This window comes from Myotis brandtii, unplaced genomic scaffold, assembly GCF_000412655.1.
Source record: "Myotis brandtii unplaced genomic scaffold, ASM41265v1 scaffold165, whole genome shotgun sequence".
Lineage (NCBI taxonomy): Eukaryota > Metazoa > Chordata > Mammalia > Chiroptera > Vespertilionidae > Myotis > Myotis brandtii.
In genome coordinates this window covers 11,067,979-11,086,800 of record NW_005356042.1, presented here as the reverse complement: position 1 = coordinate 11,086,800, position 18,822 = coordinate 11,067,979, and the positions used below count along the sequence as shown (strand labels likewise).

The window sequence follows — 18,822 nt, the reverse complement described above, 5'->3', positions numbered from 1 at the left end:
GTACAAAGTGCTCTTCTCTCTGGTATGCAGTTGGCATACTAGCACAGAAGGAAGACAAAGGAGTTCAACTTTGTTTCTATTGTGTCCATGGAAGAACTATAATCTTTTGGAACTGGAAGAGCATAGGGCCATCTACATAACTTGAAGAGTATACAATAGGCACTCAAATACAGAGTCAGAGCCATCCTAGAAGTTCCAGACTGGAATGAAATGAGATTTACCACTCTGGGACCTTATTTTGTCATTGGACTTCTTTGCCTCAAAGGCTACATCTGCAAAATGGAACTAAGTCTGCCAAGCTCAAGGAGTAAATGTGAAAGCAAATGAGACAGGGAACATCAAAGGCGTTCAAACTATGCCCGACTAACAAACACCGAGGTATTATTAAGTGTTAATAGAAGGGCCACAAACTGTTCTCATCTAATAGCTGTTGTCTTTAGTTGTTAAAGGTCTGGATTTATTATTAATCATTTTATTATTTAGATGATATTACACTGCTTAGATCCTGGCAGAAGTTTAATTAGGGAATAAAACTTATAGCAAAATTATTCTAACGTATATTAAATGACAACTAGTAAGTAGATCCTGAGACTAAGAATCAGTTAGAAATCATTAAGGTGCAATAAAGGGGAAACAATTCATATAGCTGTATTGTTTTGTCTATTTTCACACTTATAATTGTGTAGATGGGAATCTACATTCAGAGTAAAACAAGTAAACATTTTTCAGCCAATTCCTTTAAAGAAAGTCTTTATTTATGCATTAAAAAAGTTTCTTTTTTAAATACTGGAAACTGGCAAAACAAAAGATGAGAATGTTACAAAATTGACAAAAGATACCAAGCCCCAATTTTAAGAGGTACAACGAATCCCTAGCAGGATAAATACAAAGAAAACCACACAAAATGGAACTGCGATGTATGGGTGATCCAGTTTCTCCACATCCTTACCAGCATTTGGTGGTGTCATTGCTTTTATTTTAGCCATTCTGATAGCTGTGTAGAGCCATCTGTGTATCCACTTCAGTGGAAAGGTCTTTTGCCCACTTTCTAACTGCATCATTTGTCTTTTTACTGTTGAGTTTTGAGAATTCTTTAATTATTTTATTATTTAGAGGATATTTAAATAATGTACTTAAATATCATTTATCATACATGGTGTGCAAATATTTGCTCTCAGTCTATAGTTTGCCTTTCATTTTCTTAACATGGTCTTCACAGAGCAAAGTTTTTAACTTTGATGAAGTCTAATTTATCATTTTGTGTGTGTGTGTGTTGTGCTTCATTGCTAAATCTAAGAACACTTTGCCTAACCCTTGAAAATATTCTTTCTGTTATTTTTCTGTTTTAATTTTTTATTTCTGCTCTTATCTTTATTAAATTGTATTACTTTATGAAATTACTTTGGGTTTATTTTGCTCTTCTTTTTCTAAGTTCTTTATGTGAAAGCTCACATTGTTAAGATGTTTCATCTTTTCTAGTGTAAGTACCTAGTGTTATAATTTCTCTCATCATTGTTTTAATTGTATCTCACACTTCTGATATGCTATATTTTTATTCTCATTCAGTTCAGTGTAATTGTTTTTATTTCCCTTAAAGTTTCCTCTGTGACTCATTAGAAATGTCTTGTTAATTTTCCAAGTGTTTGGAGATTTTCCTGTTATGTTTTTGTTATTGATTTCTAGCCTGACTCCACTATAACTGGAGAACATACTCTGTATGATTTCAACTCTTTTAAACTTATTAAGGTTTGTCTTCAGGATGTGGTCTCTCTTAGTATATGCTCTATAGGCACTTGAAAAGAATATGAATTCTGCTGATGTTGGTTGGAGTGTTCTATGTCAACTAGATTATGTTAGTTGATGATGCTGAGTTCTCTATCTCTGATGATTTTGTCGGATCCTTCTATCAGTTGGTGAGAAAGGGCCATTGATATTTTCAGCTATCATTGAGATTATATTTACTTCTTTCAATTCCATCACTTTTTGCTTTACACAATTTGTTGCTTTGTTCTTCAATGCATACATTTTTAGGTTTGCCATGTCTTCTTGGTGGAGTGACCATTTTATCCTATCTAATAAAGAGGAAATATGCTAAATGACCCTCACATTGTCGCAAAGATAGCGGCTCCCACAGCCAATGAAGGAATATGCTAATTGACTGCCACGCCCTCAAAGATGGCAGCGCCTACAGCCAATAAGGAGGGAATATGCTAATTGACTGCCACACCCTCAAAGATGGCAGCACCCACAGCCACAAGATAGCGGCACCCATTCCCCTCAGCTCCGCCAGCGTGCCTGCCTCCAGAGTCCCCTAGTCCCCTCAGAACCCCAGATGCCCTGGGCTGGCCCAAGGCTCAGGTAACCAGGGTTGGCAGAGGCTTGTGCTGCCGGCAGTGGCAGCAGCAGACGTGTGATGGGGGCGTTGCCTTCCCCTGATCGCTGGGTCGCCTCCTGCCCCTGAGGGCTCCTGGACTATGAGAGGGGTCAGGCCGGGCTAAGGGACACCCCCTCCAGTGCATGAATTTTCATGCACCGGGCCTCTAGTAATTATATAATGTTCTTCTCAATATCTAGTAATCTTCTTTGATCTGGAGTCTATTTATCTGATACTAATGTAACCACTCTTTCTTTCTTTAGATTGTTTACATGATATACCTTTTTCCATCCTTTTATTTTCTACATGCATGTGATATTGTATTTGAAGACAGTAATTTATACACTGCATATACTTAGGTCAGGTTTTTTCATCCACTATGATGATCTCTGTCTTTTCATTGGTGTATTTGGGCTGTTGATATTTAATATAACTATTTATATGCTAGACTGGGGGTGGCAATCCAGGCTCCCCACCTGGACTTCACTAAAACTGCTGAAGGAAGTGGGGAACGTAACTATAACATGCAGCAGGATGAAAGTACTGACTCCCTACTCAGCCTTCTCTGACCATATCCTGGTGGGGGATGGGAGGAGTTAGTAGGGTGAGAGTGGAAGTCTATACTCCCCACTTGGCCTCTGTGGCATTTGGCTGGAGAAGAGTGGTTATTTTCTAAGTTTCTATCTTGTTGGCTATCCCTTTCCTGGTCTTTTGGCTAGAGACTAGGCTTTTGTTGGGGCTTTTTAAAATTTCTGTGCCTGTCAACATTTCTGGGTTACCAGATTCTTCATCTCCAAGACTTGAATATATGAAGCAAAAAGAAAACCCAGGTAACTTACAATCATGTCATTCTTTGGGTCCAAAGCTCCCTAGGCAATCAGACTGATTCTCTCAGTCTTGTTGGGTTCGGATAATTTCCATATTTTCAGTTACACATAGTGAGAGGATTAGGTAAAAGTGCATCTACTTCATCTTTCCAGATACAGAAACCACTGATCATTTTTTAAATTAATGCTAATAATCTCTGTCTTTTATAAGTGTGCTTAGACTACTTGCATTTAATGTAATAAATGATGTACCAAGATTTAATTTATATTACTTGTTTTCAGGTTTTTCCATTTGCTTTCCATTTCACTGTTTTCCCTTTTATATTATTTGAACAATTTTTAGTATGCCATTTTAATTTTTCTATTTGTTGTTTTACTCTATCTGTATAGTTTCTTATTGGTTACTCTAGGGATTACATACCTTATTTTTCACAGTCTATTTAGAATCAGTACTTGAATTTCAAGTGGAATGTAAAATGCTTACCCTCATATAGGTCTCTTTACCCTCTCTCCTCTATGTTGTAGTTACTTTACATGTTACATTTGCATATTTTAAAAACCCAGAACAATGTTATATTTCTTTCTTTCAACCATTAAACATATTTTGAAGATGAAAGAGAAGAGGAACAGTCTATTATGGGCATCAGCAAATTCTTTCAGTAAAGGGCCAGATAATGAATATTTTTACAACAGTGTGGTGATTGCTGGTGGAGGGGAGGAGGGAGCTGTGGAAAGGGAATAGTGGGGATAAATGGTGATGGACAGAGACTTAACTTGGGGTGGTGAACACACAATACAGTGTATAGATGACGTGTTATGGAATTGTGCACCTGAAACCTGTATAATTTTGTTAACCAGTATCACCCCAACAAATTCAATAAAGAGAAATAGATAGATAGATAGATAGATAAAATTTTTGGCTTTTCAAGCCACACAGTGTGAGAGTAATGATTGGCAACTGCCATGTGGAATCTTCTAGAATGTGGGCAGTGTTCTATTTCTTGAACTGGCTGGGGGTTACATAGGAGTTCACTTTGTTGTAACTCACTAACTGTGTATTCTGTTTCATACACCTACTTTTGTTAGTAACTCACTGACCTACATTTGTTTTCTGCACCTAAATTTTGTGTGTATTATACATACCAGTAAAACTAAATAGATCAAAAAGCTTGAAAAAATACATCAAGGACCTTCGGACTAGATTATCAGAAAAAAAGAAGGGGTACATCAAGTGCATGGGATTTACTGCACCCATCAGCCCTTCCTTCTCTGAACAAAATTGATAGATGAAGAAATATTTACGGTTTGCCCCCAATGCTCAGATACTGAGAATATCTATTTAATGCAAGGCACTGAGATGGGAATTGCTTGTGGAGCTAGAAGTTTAAAAATTGGACTTGTGAAAAAAAGAGATTAGAGGGAGATGAGTTACATTAGGTGAAAATTCTAAGTGAATAACAGGACCAAAGGAATGAGAGAAGAAAGGGAAAGACGTTCTTCAATGAGAAAATCAACAATACGAATTCTGGGTATTTTTCCTAGGGAGGGCATGAAGGAAAATGAGGTTGAAGAGAAGGTAGTTAGAAGGGAGACAGGAAAGAAACGGGAGAGAAATAGAAAGGAAAAGGCTAGAGAAATAGAAGGATGATGAGGGAGGAAGGGGAGAAGGAAGGATGAACTAAAGAAAGGACATAAGAAAGAAATGTGGTTAAATGATCCATACTGGGCACCTGGTACAAACCAGGCAGTCTACCCATATTATATCGGATAAACCTCACATAAACCCTTTAAAGTAGACATTATCTTTGCTATTTTATAAATAAGCAAAAACCCTGATAATTTATGTTGCTCAAAGAAACACACCTAGAAACATCACCCCTAGCTGCATGTAATTCCAAATTCTGTGATCTAGGAAAGAGAGGATGCCTTATGCCTTATGCTTACATTATACTTGAGTTCTAGAAAGAATTACCCTTGAAGGTGTCTTTGCCATTATAAGAAGTAGAAAATGTTTGCTCTTCTGAATCCCTAAATCTATACTCTGTAATTCTATGGCATCGGGTCAATTATGTGAAATACTTACTGATATCACGGACATCATCTAATTCTGCCTCACTATTATAAAGGGACATTTTCAAAGAATCTATACTTTCTGGAGTGAAACCAGAAGAGCACTAAGAGATGTCCTGTTTAAGTTGAGAAATAATGCCTTACCTTCTAAGAGAATGGACACAAAATATATTCCATTGCCCAGTTTATAGTATCTGCCAACTAGGAAAGAATGCCAAAGGCATATGGGGTGGTGTAGAAAATTCCAAGAGAAAACTCAAGATTATCAAGTTACCTAAATTTCTTTAGGCTAAGCAGAGAGCAGTAGCAAATTATCAGAGAGAGACCTCAGAAGAAAATAATCTTATTTTGACAAAATTATGTGAAGAATTGTGGACTTTGTCTCTGTATGTACCACAAATTTGGGGGTTATTTCAGAGTACTTTCCAAAAGTATTACTCATTAGTAATTTCACTTAAATTCAAAGGTATTGAACACTTACCATGGGCCCAAAAAAAAGGTGGGAAAAGGAGACGGGAATGGGATAATTCACATGTGTTAAGAATGGGGTAGGGAATATGTCAGACACTGCCAGGATACTTTATATAGCACAGCTCAGGATATTCATTATAGTCCCAAAAAGGCATAAAAATTAAACGAAGCTACCTCCCAGGAATAATTAGAAGTAAAAATCAATAAGGAGAAAATGGCTCATATTCTCCTCATTGATTTCCTGTGCACAGTGACTCAAACTTGACTGTTGGTTAGAAGTCAGTGTGGCTACTTCTTATTACTTTTTCAGCAGTTGGGCACTCCTGTCAGGGCCTTTCATGCTGGAGTCTTTCTCTGCTCTAATCACAGCTGTCAGCTATCGAACGAGTTTGACACCCTGACTCCAGAAATGAAGGGATTCACACTTCATGCATAGGAAGTCAGGTTCCTTCATTAAAGCTGATTGACATAACAGAAATGGTGCACTACCACTGATTTTTATAAGCAAAACAGATGGCTACACAATCAAGTAGGGGTCTCCTTGATCAGGAACACCCAGAGAATGCAAAAATCAGTCATTATACAGGCAACACTGTAAATATCTATACTTTTAGTACTTAAAATTGTAGATATAGCCCTGGCTGGTGTTGCTAAATGGTTAGAGAGTCAGCCTGCACACCGAAGGGTCTTGGGTTTGATTCCCATTAAAAGGCACATACCTGGGTTGCAGGTTCAATCCTGGCCTGGTTGGGGCACATGCAAGAGGCAATTAATTGATGAGTTTCTCTCACATCGATGTGTCTCTCTCTCTCTATCCCCCTCCCTCCCTTCCACTCTCTCTAAAAATCAATGGAAAAAAATATCCTCAGGTGAGGATTAACCAAAAAAAAAGGTCGTACAGGCCAGTGATGGCGAATCTATGACACATGTGTCAGAGGTGACACACGAACTCATTCTTTTGGTTGATTTTTTTTTTGTTAAATGGCATTTAAATATATAAAATAAATATCAAAAATATAAATCTTTGTTTTACTATGGTTGCAAATATCAAAAAATTTCTATATGTGACACGGCACCAGAGATAAGTTAGGGTTTTTCAAAATGCTGACACGCCGAGCTCAAAAGGTTCGCCATCACTGGTATAGGCAATCAGTCAAGAACCAGATCTGTGTACACACACACACACACTGGACTCCTCCCCCACAATCCTTGCTGCCCATTCCAAATCATCTTGGTTGGACTTCTAGGTGTGGAGTGAAAAGGACCCTAGTTAGCTATTGTGACCTGGATTTTTGAGAATCATGAGTTTCTTGGAGAAAAAAAAAAAGAGGATGACAGTGACCAGAATCTCCTCCTCTGTGGGGGAAAAAATGAAACAGAACTAGAGCTTCTCAGGGTGTTTCTGTCTATAACTTAATGCCATAAAAGGAAAGGCTCCGAGTTCAAATAGACCTTCTCATCCAAAATTACCAAAAAGCTCACAACTCTTTCAGAACATCTCTGACAAGGGCCCATTCATATTCTAGATGACATTCCTAGCAATAAGGACACCTTGTTTGGTTGGAGACAGCTTTCAGAAAATGAGACCCCAGACTGAATCAGTGTTACAGATAGTCAGAGCCTGGACCCTTTGGGGATGCATTTCTAACCTACAACTTGTATCTATAATCAGTGTTTGCCTTCTCAAACCTCAGGATTTTATGACTCCAGTCAAAACATTTTCCTGCTGTACTTCACACAATAGTTGGTTCCTGCCTCCCGGGCTACAAAGATATTATCAATGCCTTTCAAAAGGTCAAGTCACGTGGCTTCTGACTACTCCTAATTGATCTTTAACTTGTCTCCCCTATCAGTTCCTTAAATATCCAGTACAATGCTCTGTTCTATGGCAATTTGTAGAAGTTCCACCACTGCCACCTGCAATTTTTCAGCGACTCAGAACTGCTGACAAATAATGGCCACAAAAGAAAGATCCTAAGATTAAACAAGAATACTGGTAAGCAGCAACTCAACGGAGTGAAAAGCAGTGCTACAACTAGAGGAGAACCCAGATGGAAGATGGTGCTTGCCAAACGTACCTACGATTGTACTATTCGATGCTGAGATACATTTCTTCTTGAACAAAAATATGGTTTTAAAACCTATCCGTGCAGGGCAAGGGAACAAACGTCACCGGCGCTGCACAAGGAAGTACCCAGAATGTCCGGAGGCAGCTAGTCTCTTCCCAAGTGTCTAAAGCGGCCCAACCCCGCGTCAGAGGGCCCCTCCGGTGCACGCTCCAGAGCAGGTATCCCATTGGAAAGCATAGTTTCTGTTGTTGCATTTTGTCTGCCTCCCGATAGAATGTACCCAGGGCCCTGAGGGCAGCCTGGCCTTAGCACGTGGTCAGTGGTCTTGACTGAGGAAGTGGCTGTGACATTAATGCATACCTCAAGGAGCGAACGAATAAATGAATGAATGGATGAACGAATGATCCGGAGCCGGCCTATGCCCCGCTCCAAGGCTCCAAGCGGCTCCTCGCCCTCGTCGCCCCGTGGGCGTCGGTGAAATGCGGGTGAGCGCTCCAGGCCACGAGCTCCAAACTCCGCCTACGGCGGCCGGGAGGAGCCAGCCAGTTCCGGGCGGAAAAGCCACCTCCGGCTGCTGCCCCACCCTCGCGCACGCAGGCGTGGGCACCGGCGCTTCCCGGAGGTCACTTCCTCCCCCGTCTCCTAGCAACGGCTGGAAGCGTTGTTGACAGCCCAGGCGGAGGGAGCGCCGGACTGAGGGACTGAGCCCAGAGTTTCGCCGCCAGTGCGATGGTAAATCTGGGGTCTCCGTTTGCGAACCGGCGCTCTAAGGGCGCCGACCCGAGTGGGTCTTCGCCGCCCGGATCCCGAGGTCCATCCAGGCCGGGCCGGGGCCGTTGCGAAGGACTGGTGTCCAGAAGCTTCTTGGAAGGGCAACTGGGAGACCCGAGGGTGACCATGGAGGCGGGAAAGATATCTTGGAGCATAGATATCTGAGGCGGGGGGGGATTTCTGGAGGTGATACTTGGTGAGGGGAGATATCGAGAAAGAGAAAATACTGAGGGGATGAAAGATCCTGTGTGGGATGAGAGATCTCCTCTGCGAGGAAAGTGTGAAAAGGAGCGAGATGGAGAGAAAAATCATCCTGACAGGGAAGAAAGAGGACAGGAAGCGCAAGGCAATGGAGAGAGGGGAGAAGGAGATATTGAAAGAGGAGAAAATTAAATAAAAAGAAAGAAAGAAGGTGAAAAGGGAGGAGAGAAAATAAATAGGAAGAGAGTGAGAGAAGGGGAGGGGGAAGGAGGGAATTGGAAAGTTTGAAGGAAGAGCAAGGTGACAGCAGAGTTTTGAGAGGAATGAAAGGGGGGTGAGGATCAAGAGATTGTAGCGGGAGGGCTCAGAAATCACGAAAGTAGAAAACTGGGAAAAGAAAGAAAATCTGAAAGTCTGGAGAAAGCAAAGAGAAAGGGGTTGGGGAGAGAAGTAAAAGAGAAAAGGAAAATGAGGACAGTGATCTAAGGGGCTGTGGACGTTGTCTTAGAGATGCAAAAAATGTAATAAATTATTGATCCCCTCTACAGCTGTTAGCTTCAAATGCAGTGTTTCCCAAAGTGAGATGCAAACATTGTTGCTAAGTGAGATGGCTCAGAAACACCAAACAACAGAGTAAATCACATCTGAGAAAGTTATTCCTTTTTCATTTAATTTTCTTTTCAGCCTTTAGACCATATCCAGGAGAAAGTTTCTGACAATATTAGGTCGTTAGGCCGCTATCCTTTCACAATTTCAAATTTTCACTAAAGAATAGACCTCAGGCTCATAGGTTTCATTAGGGTAGAATATAATAATATTTGCCCCCTTTCTTTCTTGGTTATTTCTGTTTATGACCAGATTTCCATTTGGTAGTGATGTATAGTTTCCTTTGAAAATTCATTCAAGCTTTTAGCAGTAAGATAATTTTAAAGAAGTGCTAGGTAAGTAATATAGATGGTATCCCTAATGTCAAAAATTGAGAATCTAGTCCATAAATGACTGAAATTCGGAAAACACCTGTAGAGTGGTAACAAAAGAGGAAATAAGTTTTCCCACCCACATTAGGTGCAAAAGAAAACTGTCTTGCCTAAGTAACATAATGTTCACTTGTACAATGTTGGGAGGGAAAAAAATATCACAAAACCTCATCAAGAGACTGCAGAATGATGTTTAAATTCAGAATATCCAGTGATTACTCAGTTATGAACAAGATGCAGGTTTGGAAAAGATCATTCTCGGTTTGAGCATTTGTAGAAGGCAAGAAAACCACTACAATATAGTTTATGCATAAAATTCATTCAGAGTCCTGAGTTTAAACCCAATAATGGGGTTCCAATGTAATCATTCATGGTTGAACATTCAGCTTGCACTGAGAACCAGGCCATAGTTACCGAGAGATTCTTGGAATCTTGGAATATGTTTTTACAGAATAGCCTCAATTTAATCATCTGAACTCCCAAATACGTCACATTTAGCACTGAAAACAAGATTTTTCATTAAGGGATACTTTTAGACAGAGGATGGCAATGATATAGCTCTATAAATATTAAAATACTATAAGGTAGAAAGGGACTTTTTTATACAAATATGGAAAGACCAATGAGTGAAAGATGGTCAGGAGCAGATTTCTGTCCAATATAAAGAATGCTTTGCCAGTAAATAGATAAACATGGAGTGAGCTCTTGTGAGGCAGTAAGCTTTCTGACTCTAGAAGAGTTCAAGCCAAGAGATTTGTCAAGGTTGTCTGCCGGGAGTCCTATGTAGGCCTGTATATGGGACTTGACAATTTCAAAGCTCTCTTCCAAAAGTCTGAGATTAGTATGTAATACCTTAAGTTAAAGAGAGAGGTGGGAGCGATCTTTCCAAATATTATTCTCTTTAGGATGGGGGTCACCACAAAGAATCTTTTGGTTAATTTCTGTCCTGATCTCTTCCAGGCAGAGGTGGAGGAAACCCTAAAGAGGATACAGAGTCACAAAGGGGTGATTGGAACGATGGTTGTAAATGCAGAAGGTAAAGACATCACGAGCTTCCTTCTTGACTTGCAGAAGCCAACCAAGCCCCTGTTGGTTGTGCCACACCTAAGACAAGCATCTTAGAATTTGGAAATCAAAAGCACATTTTGTATATTTTAGCTATAACATTTACTTATAAAACATCTATTTATCACATGCCAACCACTCTGCTAAGAACTAGGGATATAAATATGAAGCAGACATGTCTAAAAATGTCTGCATATTGCTAAGAGACACTATTGCCTTGTCTAATTGTGAAAGCTTTGTTAAGTGTCTTTTAACATTTCAGGCGTACCAATAAAACTTCTATATTGAAGATAGGGAGAAGATTAGTGGCAGTTTGTTTCTGTTTTAACATCATAGAGGGTACAGTGTTTCAGTCTTCATTTTAAATGAAATTGCTCCTTTACCACATTTAATAAAATCTTTGAGAATTAGTTGTAATTTCTAGTATAGTCGTTGTGGTTATAGTATAAGAAGGGCTACTACGTTTCCACCTATGAAATCTGTAGACTTATCCCAGAAACTGGCTCTCACCCCACAGTCCCTGTTAATCCACAGAGCATTTCTCTAGCACATTGCCTGCCTCTGGCTCAGCTATGGTGTTACCTCTTAAAGGCTTTTGCTCACTTCATTGCTAATTCAGGCATTTGTAAGGGCAAGAGGTGCTACAAATCCCAGAGTATTAGTTGAAATAAGAGTAGTTACTTTATATAATTCATGGTGCAACCATGGGATTGGCACATTGCTAACTCAGTGCTTGGCAACAGAATCTCAACACTAATCATTGTTTTGGAGCAAATCCATCAATATTTATTGATGGCTTTAAAACTCAAACAACTGAAAGTCTGTTTAAACTCTGACCTTCAATCCCTTATTATTAAAAATGGAAAATCACCCACTTTACTGATGGTTGTGATAAGTGAGGTAATAACTGTCAAGTGCCTGCCACAATACCCAACACTTAATAGAATTATAAATAAATAGTTCTGATTATGCAGGGATTTTTAATTCATTTGTACCAATAAAACATATGATGTGTTTCACAAAATAAAGTTAAACATAACATCAAATAAATATAATAAATACACTCAACTAGAGTGATCAGGAGGGAGTGGATTCAAGATCAGCCCTACAGGTAAGTCCAGATTTATGCCTAATATTTCCAGGAAGCAATCCAACCCTAGTGCATGGTTCTGGTTGAACTGATTTTAGGTCCATGCATTTACACAAACTCTGCCACACCCCCTCAGATGGGTTAATCTTCGTCACTCCACAGAGGTACTATATTCCTTTCCTTTGGCTGCCATAACAAAGTACCACACACCTAGTGGCTTAAAAAACCAGACAGTTATTCTCTCTTAGTTTTGAAGGCTAGAAGTTGAAATGAAGGTGTCAGCAGGGCCAAGCTGTCTTTGAAGGCTCTACAAGAGCATCCTTCCTTGCCTGTCTCCCAGCTTCTGGTGGTTCCCAGCAATCCTTGGCATTCCTTGGCTTGTAGACTCATCCCTCCATTCTTTGCCTCCCTCATCCTCTCCATGTCTCTTTTTCTCTTCTTAGAAGGACACTAGTATTGGATTAGGCTCCACCTTAATCCAGTGTGACCTTATCTTAACTAAACACATCTAAAAATACCCTATTTCCAAATAAGGTCACATTCTGAGGTTTAGGGTATACCTGAATTGAGGGGGGCAGGGGTGAGGGGAGACACTATTCAGCTCAATACAGGTGCATTCACCTGTGACATCCAGGTCAACTCACCTATGTGTTACTTTGGAAGATCTTAGTCTAAAGTACGCAATCCTGGCAATATGCATCAAATGTCTGAACAATGTTCTACCCTTTGATCTGTAATTCCACTCCTAGGAATTTGTCCTAAGAAGTGATGAGGGAAAGATTAAGTCCAAAGGATAATCAGTGAGGCCTAATATAGAATACCAATAAATAAATCTATTCCAGCAATTTTCAACTTATGTGCCTCAGAATTTTTAAAACGTGCAATACCTGCTCTTTTCCCTTAGGTTGTCATAAAGAAATGACAACAGCCAACACAATAATAGCCATCTGGTGTGAATGAATCAAAATTAGACCTATTTTTTGTCATATTGGCAAAAAATGTATTTTTTGGTGTGCCGCAGAATTTTTGTAATTAGTTTATATGTGCCATGAGATGAAAAAGGTTGAAAATCAATGATCTCTCCCAACAGTAGGGAAATTTTTAAATTAATTATGTAATATTTACTTGATGAAGTATTTCTTAAAATGTTGAAGAATTTTCAGTCATGGGAAACTACTCACAATAGTGGATGAAAATATCAGAGAACATAGCAGTACCCAGCATTTTCTAATAAAAAATATAGTCAGGCACATATACACACTTAAAATAAATATGGAAGAAAAGGCAGAGATATGGTGATTATCTCTGAGTGATGGAATTAAAAGTGATTTTTACGTTATTTTTCTGGGGTTTCTCAACACTTTTTTCATCCAGACAACAAAATATTATTTTTAATACCCATTAACTTCTTCTAATTAACCTCTATTATGATAAGGTTGTGTTAGGATTCAGGGCACTTTTCTGAAATCCAAATTAAACTTTTACCCAAAAATATAAATAGGGGCTTATTTTTATGGTCATATTATTAATAACAGAGTACATAGCAAGGATCTTTATTAATAGCATGTGGTATAAGTTGTATGACCAGAATGTAATAAAATACTCCATTTCAACAGCCTACTCAATTTTAGATGAAAGTGTCATTTATTATAGTGCAGTTTTGTAGCTTACAGAAGTCCCATGAAATTTGATTCTGAAAATATTTAACTAAGATGGTGTTTTGTGGTCTTATTTTCTGCTAATGATGTTAGTCCACTAACTCTAGGCAAATCATTTTAACTTTCAGGTGGTTATGTAGGCCCTCTACCATGTTTATGCACTGAGATCTTTTCATATGCCAAATTAAATAGTTTTTTGGTTTCACTGTTATGGAAACATATACTTCTTATTCATGAAAATAAAGTAGACTTACCATTTTAGTCCAATGCTGAATAGTATAGGTTTTTGTTAGAGAAGATTCTTTGGTAACATTGATTTCCCATTTATAAAACCATTCATTATTTATAAGCTTACAGCACTGGTCATTGAATTAGATACTAATGAATATGCCTGTGTGTATATAGGCTGTCCCCAAAAATGTATACACACACTTTCAACAATTATAAAGACAGTGTTTATTAAAATACACTTCATTTTCAAAATTGAGCTATCTGCTGTTAAAGTGTGTATACATTCTTTTGGGACACCCTGTATGTATGTATATCTGTCACATCTGTCATATATTCTTATGGATATAAGCCTGATTTCTATAGGGTCTTAATTTGAAATGTTCTTGACATTTCTAACAATCTATCCTTGGAATTTCATTAGATTTTATCAGCCTTTCAGCCAACTCCTTTTATAAATGTACAGCGGAAGAGTACCAGCTTACTGGGATCAGACAGAATCATTTTAAAGTAGTGTCATTTAGGAATTTATACTACACATATATGCAAATGTGAAATGGCATGCACAAAGACATACTCCGTAGCCTTGTTTATAGAAGCCAAAGATTGGGAACAGCCTAGATGCCTGTCAGGAGGATGTATTAGATACCAGGTATATATATTACAAAGCATCCATTTGACAGTCATATTACATAGTCATTAACATGAATAAGTGAGCCTTATGCATACTGAATGGAACCGTTTCCAAAGTGCATTAGATGAAAAAATTTTAAGTGCAGAATATAGAATGATACAATCCTATATAATAAAAGGCTAATATGCAAATTAACCAAATGGCAGAATGACCGGTCACTATGATGCACACTGACCACCAGGGGGCAGACACTCAACGCAGGAGTTGCTTCCTGGTGGTCAGTGTGCTTCCACAGGGGGAGCACCGCTCGGCCAGAAGCAGGCTCATGGCTGGCCAGTGCAGTGGTGGTGGCAGGAGCCTTTCCCGCCTCTGCAGCAGCCCTAAGGATGTCCAACTAATGGCTTAGGCCCGCTCCCTGAGGGGATCAGCACAGGGAGTGGCGTGGGGAGCGAGCCTATGCCGTTAGTCGGACATCCCCCAAGGCTCCCGGGCTGCCAGAGGGATATCTGACTGACTGCCAGCTTAGGCCCTGTCCCCTGGGGAGCGGGCCTAAGCCAGCAGGTGGACATCCCCTGAGGGGTCCTAGACTGCAAGACAGTGCAGGCCAGGCTGAGGGCCCCCCTCTGCCCCCGAGTGCACAAATTTTTATGCACCAGACCTCTAGTTAAAGAATACAAACACAAAACTACCTGAATAGGCTGGAAGGATCCCAAAGAAACGGGGAGCAGTGGCTACCTCTCAGAAGGCGAAGTGGGAGAATTTCATAACATGTGCTAAAATTACTTCCTAATAAATTATTTTTTAATTACCTTGCATGGTACCAAGCAGGAGCTTCATAAATATTTGTTGATTGATTTTTCTCAAGTGTCTATAGGGGATATGAAAAACTCCAAGACTTTCCACAGTGTGCACTTACTATTCAGAAAGGCTAGCTGTTTTATTTATCGCCTTGGATCATGAATAGACTAACTAAGTAGACCTGAGCATCTGATTCATATCTTGTCATCTGCATTTTAAATAATTTATTCTGGTTGTATTTCTTGTGTTGACACTGAGCAGTGCAGACTTTAGGTAGTCACTATTTAGGATGCAAAATAACACTGTTTCTCAAAGGTGCTCTTACAAGGTTGAGTGTTGCTACATTCCACTCTCCTGCTTGTGCCTTGGGATGTTTCATCAGGTGTGAAAGACAACACTGACTTCTGGGGGAAAGTGGCCAACAAATAATAATATAAAAATTAACAAGTGTATATAAAACCTGATACGTTGAGTAGGTTTTCCTGTAAATGTTGTCCTGGTATTGTTTAGCAAGAGCTATTCTAGAGATAATCATCTTCTTAAAAGAGAAAGCAATTAATCTATTTCAAATTCAGAATTGAGGCTCTCAAAGGTTTTCATGAAAAACTAGTAAAATCCCAAGTTTGTAATTCTGGTCCACTCTTGAAGTGCTCATCTTGAGAGTTTCTGAAGTTACATTCTCAGAGGGAAAACCAAGAGTCGCGCTAGCCTCTTTTATTGATTGCCCTCAATTCAGGTACCTAAGGAATCTGACAATAATCTCTAATTCACCTTTGTCTGTCCCCCTAAATTAAAGACACATTTACAATTCAAATCCCTGGGATTCCCTGGCTATGTGGTAGTCCTCAAAATTATAAGAAGGTCGTTTCTGATTAGATACAGTATATGCAGATACCCAGCACAGCACCTGTTACTTAATAAGCACTGAGCGCTGAGTGACCCGAATTGAGCTAGATTGATCTGAACTGAATTGAATTATACTTGCATATTTGTCTGTCTAGACGTTTCCAGTTAAATTAATAGGTTCTGTTTTAAACACGTATCATGGAGCAGTAGAGCACACAAGTAGCCAAATTTAATAACGCTTAACCCAAGAATGAGTGCAAACCATGAAATGCCCAGCAAAACTACAGTGTCTTTGTTGCTGTGTTCTCCAATATAAAATTTGTTTTTCTAAATACTGAATGTTACAAAGAAATTTTGAAAATCCCTTTTGATGTGCTGTCTAGCATGTGCAGTGATATCCCTTTCTAACTCTGGCCTTGGAAGAAAATTAGCATCATATCACAGACCGAGCATTTCAAAGCAGATTCTGTAGACAGGACACTTGGGGGAATTCGTTTTGTCTAGTAATATGCTCACCTAGTACTGAAACAGTTAACAGCTTCCAAAAGATCTGGGCACAAAAACATTCATCACACCATTAGCTACAAAAACAAAGCCACGATACCTAATAATCCAACAGTAGGGATTGATTATGATATATTCATATAATAGTAAAGGGTACAGCCATTCAAAAGAATATTGATGACATGGTCACCAACAAGGACAACCTGTATGCTGTCATTTAAATGAAGACAAAAACAATTATCAAATTTGTAATTATAATTTGACCCAAGTATTTTTTTTTATCTTCACTCAAGGTTATATTTAGAGAGAGGGGGAAAGAAAGAGGGAGGGGGGAAGAGAGAGAGAAAGAGAGAGAGAGAGAGAGAGAGAGAGAGAGAGAGACATTGATGTGAGAAACATAGATCAGTTGCCTCTCATATGCACCCTGACCAGAGGATCCAACCTGCAACCTTTTGGACAACGCTCCAACCAACCGAGCCACCCAGCCAGGGCTGACCCAAGTATTTTTTTTAAATCTATGTAGAAACAAGAAGATTGGGAGAAAATAAACTAAAATTGTTACCAGTGGGTAATACCAGCCATCACTTTTTCTTCCTCCTAACAATTATAAGTAGTTTCCATATTTCTACAATGTTCATTTTACTTTTATAAACAAACAAAAAAATTTAACCCCAAATTAAATCTTGTACCAGGTATTCCGATTCGAACAACCTTGGACAACTCGACAACAGTTCAGTATGCAGGTCTTCTCCATCAGCTGACCATGAAAGCCAGGAGCACAGTCCGTGACATTGATCCTCAGAACGACCTCACCTTTCTTAGAATCAGATCAAAGAAACATGAAATCATGGTGGCGCCAGGTAATTTGGCATTTTATTTCATATTTAAAGCATCTTCCTACTTTACCATATAAAAAAGGCTTTGTTTCAAAGAACAAGGAGTATAGATTTTAATATGCAATATGACACATAATATTCTTCAATTAAAAAATGAAGACATGTTTGAGTCTGAAATTTTTCACTTGAACATTTCGTGACATTGGTGAGGAATCTGACCTCTGAAGAAGTTGGATTTTGCCGACTTACATTTATTAGTAGTAATCAAAACATTAAGGTGAACTTAGCACACCGATTTTCTGGAGAGCGGGAGAAATGTCTCCTGCCCAAGGGATAAAGTAGGGGTGGGTCACAGGCCTATAGTCTTAAGCTCCCTCTTGGGAGAGCTCACACTCCCCTGGCCTACCTAAAGACAGCAGCCACTAAAATACTTCTTTCCCTGAAGGAATTACATTTCCGGTGTTGGTAGATGCCAGTATAAAACAGGACTCATGCTCCTAGATCTAATCTAGAATAAAATTCTCCATAGCAGCACACCTGTATGATCAGAATTATCCATGAACTAAGTAAAGCTTTTTCTCACTTTGGCTGCACATTGGAATCACGTGGAGAGCTTTACAGGAATAATGATGGCTGCCTGGACTTCACCCCAGACCAGTGAAACCAGGATCTCGGGGGCTGGGCCCCAAGTAACGGTATTTTGTGAAAGTTGGACAGATGATTCTGATGCAACCAGGGTGGAAAATCATTGGTCTACACAAGGTCCAAGTGATGTTTCAAAGAGAAAAAGCAGATTAGCTGATGTATTCACTTATTACATTTAATTTCTAGAGTCCATTAATTCTGCCCATATCTTTCCACAGATAAGGAATATCTTCTGATTGTCATTCAGAACCCATGTGAATAGCCCTGCTACGTATATAGCCAAGCCCATCCGGTGACACTGGGTTGAAAACACTTTACTCTTTAATGATTACTAAGATTCTATTCCAATAGAACTGATCTTTTATTTTGGACATTCTTTTCTATTTTTACATTTAAACTATTGTACATGTCTCATTTAGTTTCTTTTGAATGAATTGTAAAGTTGTGATTTAGCTACATAATAAATAAATTCTGGTATGTGTGTCTCTTTTCTTATAATACACAAAGTGAAAGAGTCTAGTGAGAAGACCACCTTCCTTATAATAGCGCTTTTAGTTGAGAAGTGAACTGTCACCAAGAATCAGTGGAAAAGTAGAATTTTGCCCATTTTGTTGACATGCCAAGGGGATGCAGTGGGGCCCTGCGGGAGCTACAGGGCAGTCCCGCCCTCCAGGAGTGTTGGGTGCTTTCCCAGGTTCAGGGAGGACAGTAAGAGATCAGAAGGGTTGTTCTCAGCTGGGCCAGCACCACCGCCAAGC

At 39.3% G+C, this 18,822-nt stretch overlaps 1 protein-coding gene across 1 annotated transcript; it reads left to right on the top strand.

The window, feature by feature from the left end:
* Window positions 1-8,434: 8,434 nt before the first annotated feature.
* On the top strand, window positions 8,435-18,541 carry DYNLRB2 (dynein, light chain, roadblock-type 2). Its single transcript, XM_005862596.2, has 4 exons — window positions 8,435-8,543; window positions 10,721-10,796; window positions 17,276-17,443; window positions 18,283-18,541. The coding sequence occupies exons 1-4, from the start codon at window positions 8,541-8,543 to the stop codon at window positions 18,324-18,326; spliced, it is 291 nt and encodes a 96-aa protein (XP_005862658.1). The 5' UTR covers window positions 8,435-8,540; the 3' UTR covers window positions 18,327-18,541.
* The last annotated feature ends 281 nt before the right edge of the window (window positions 18,542-18,822 follow it).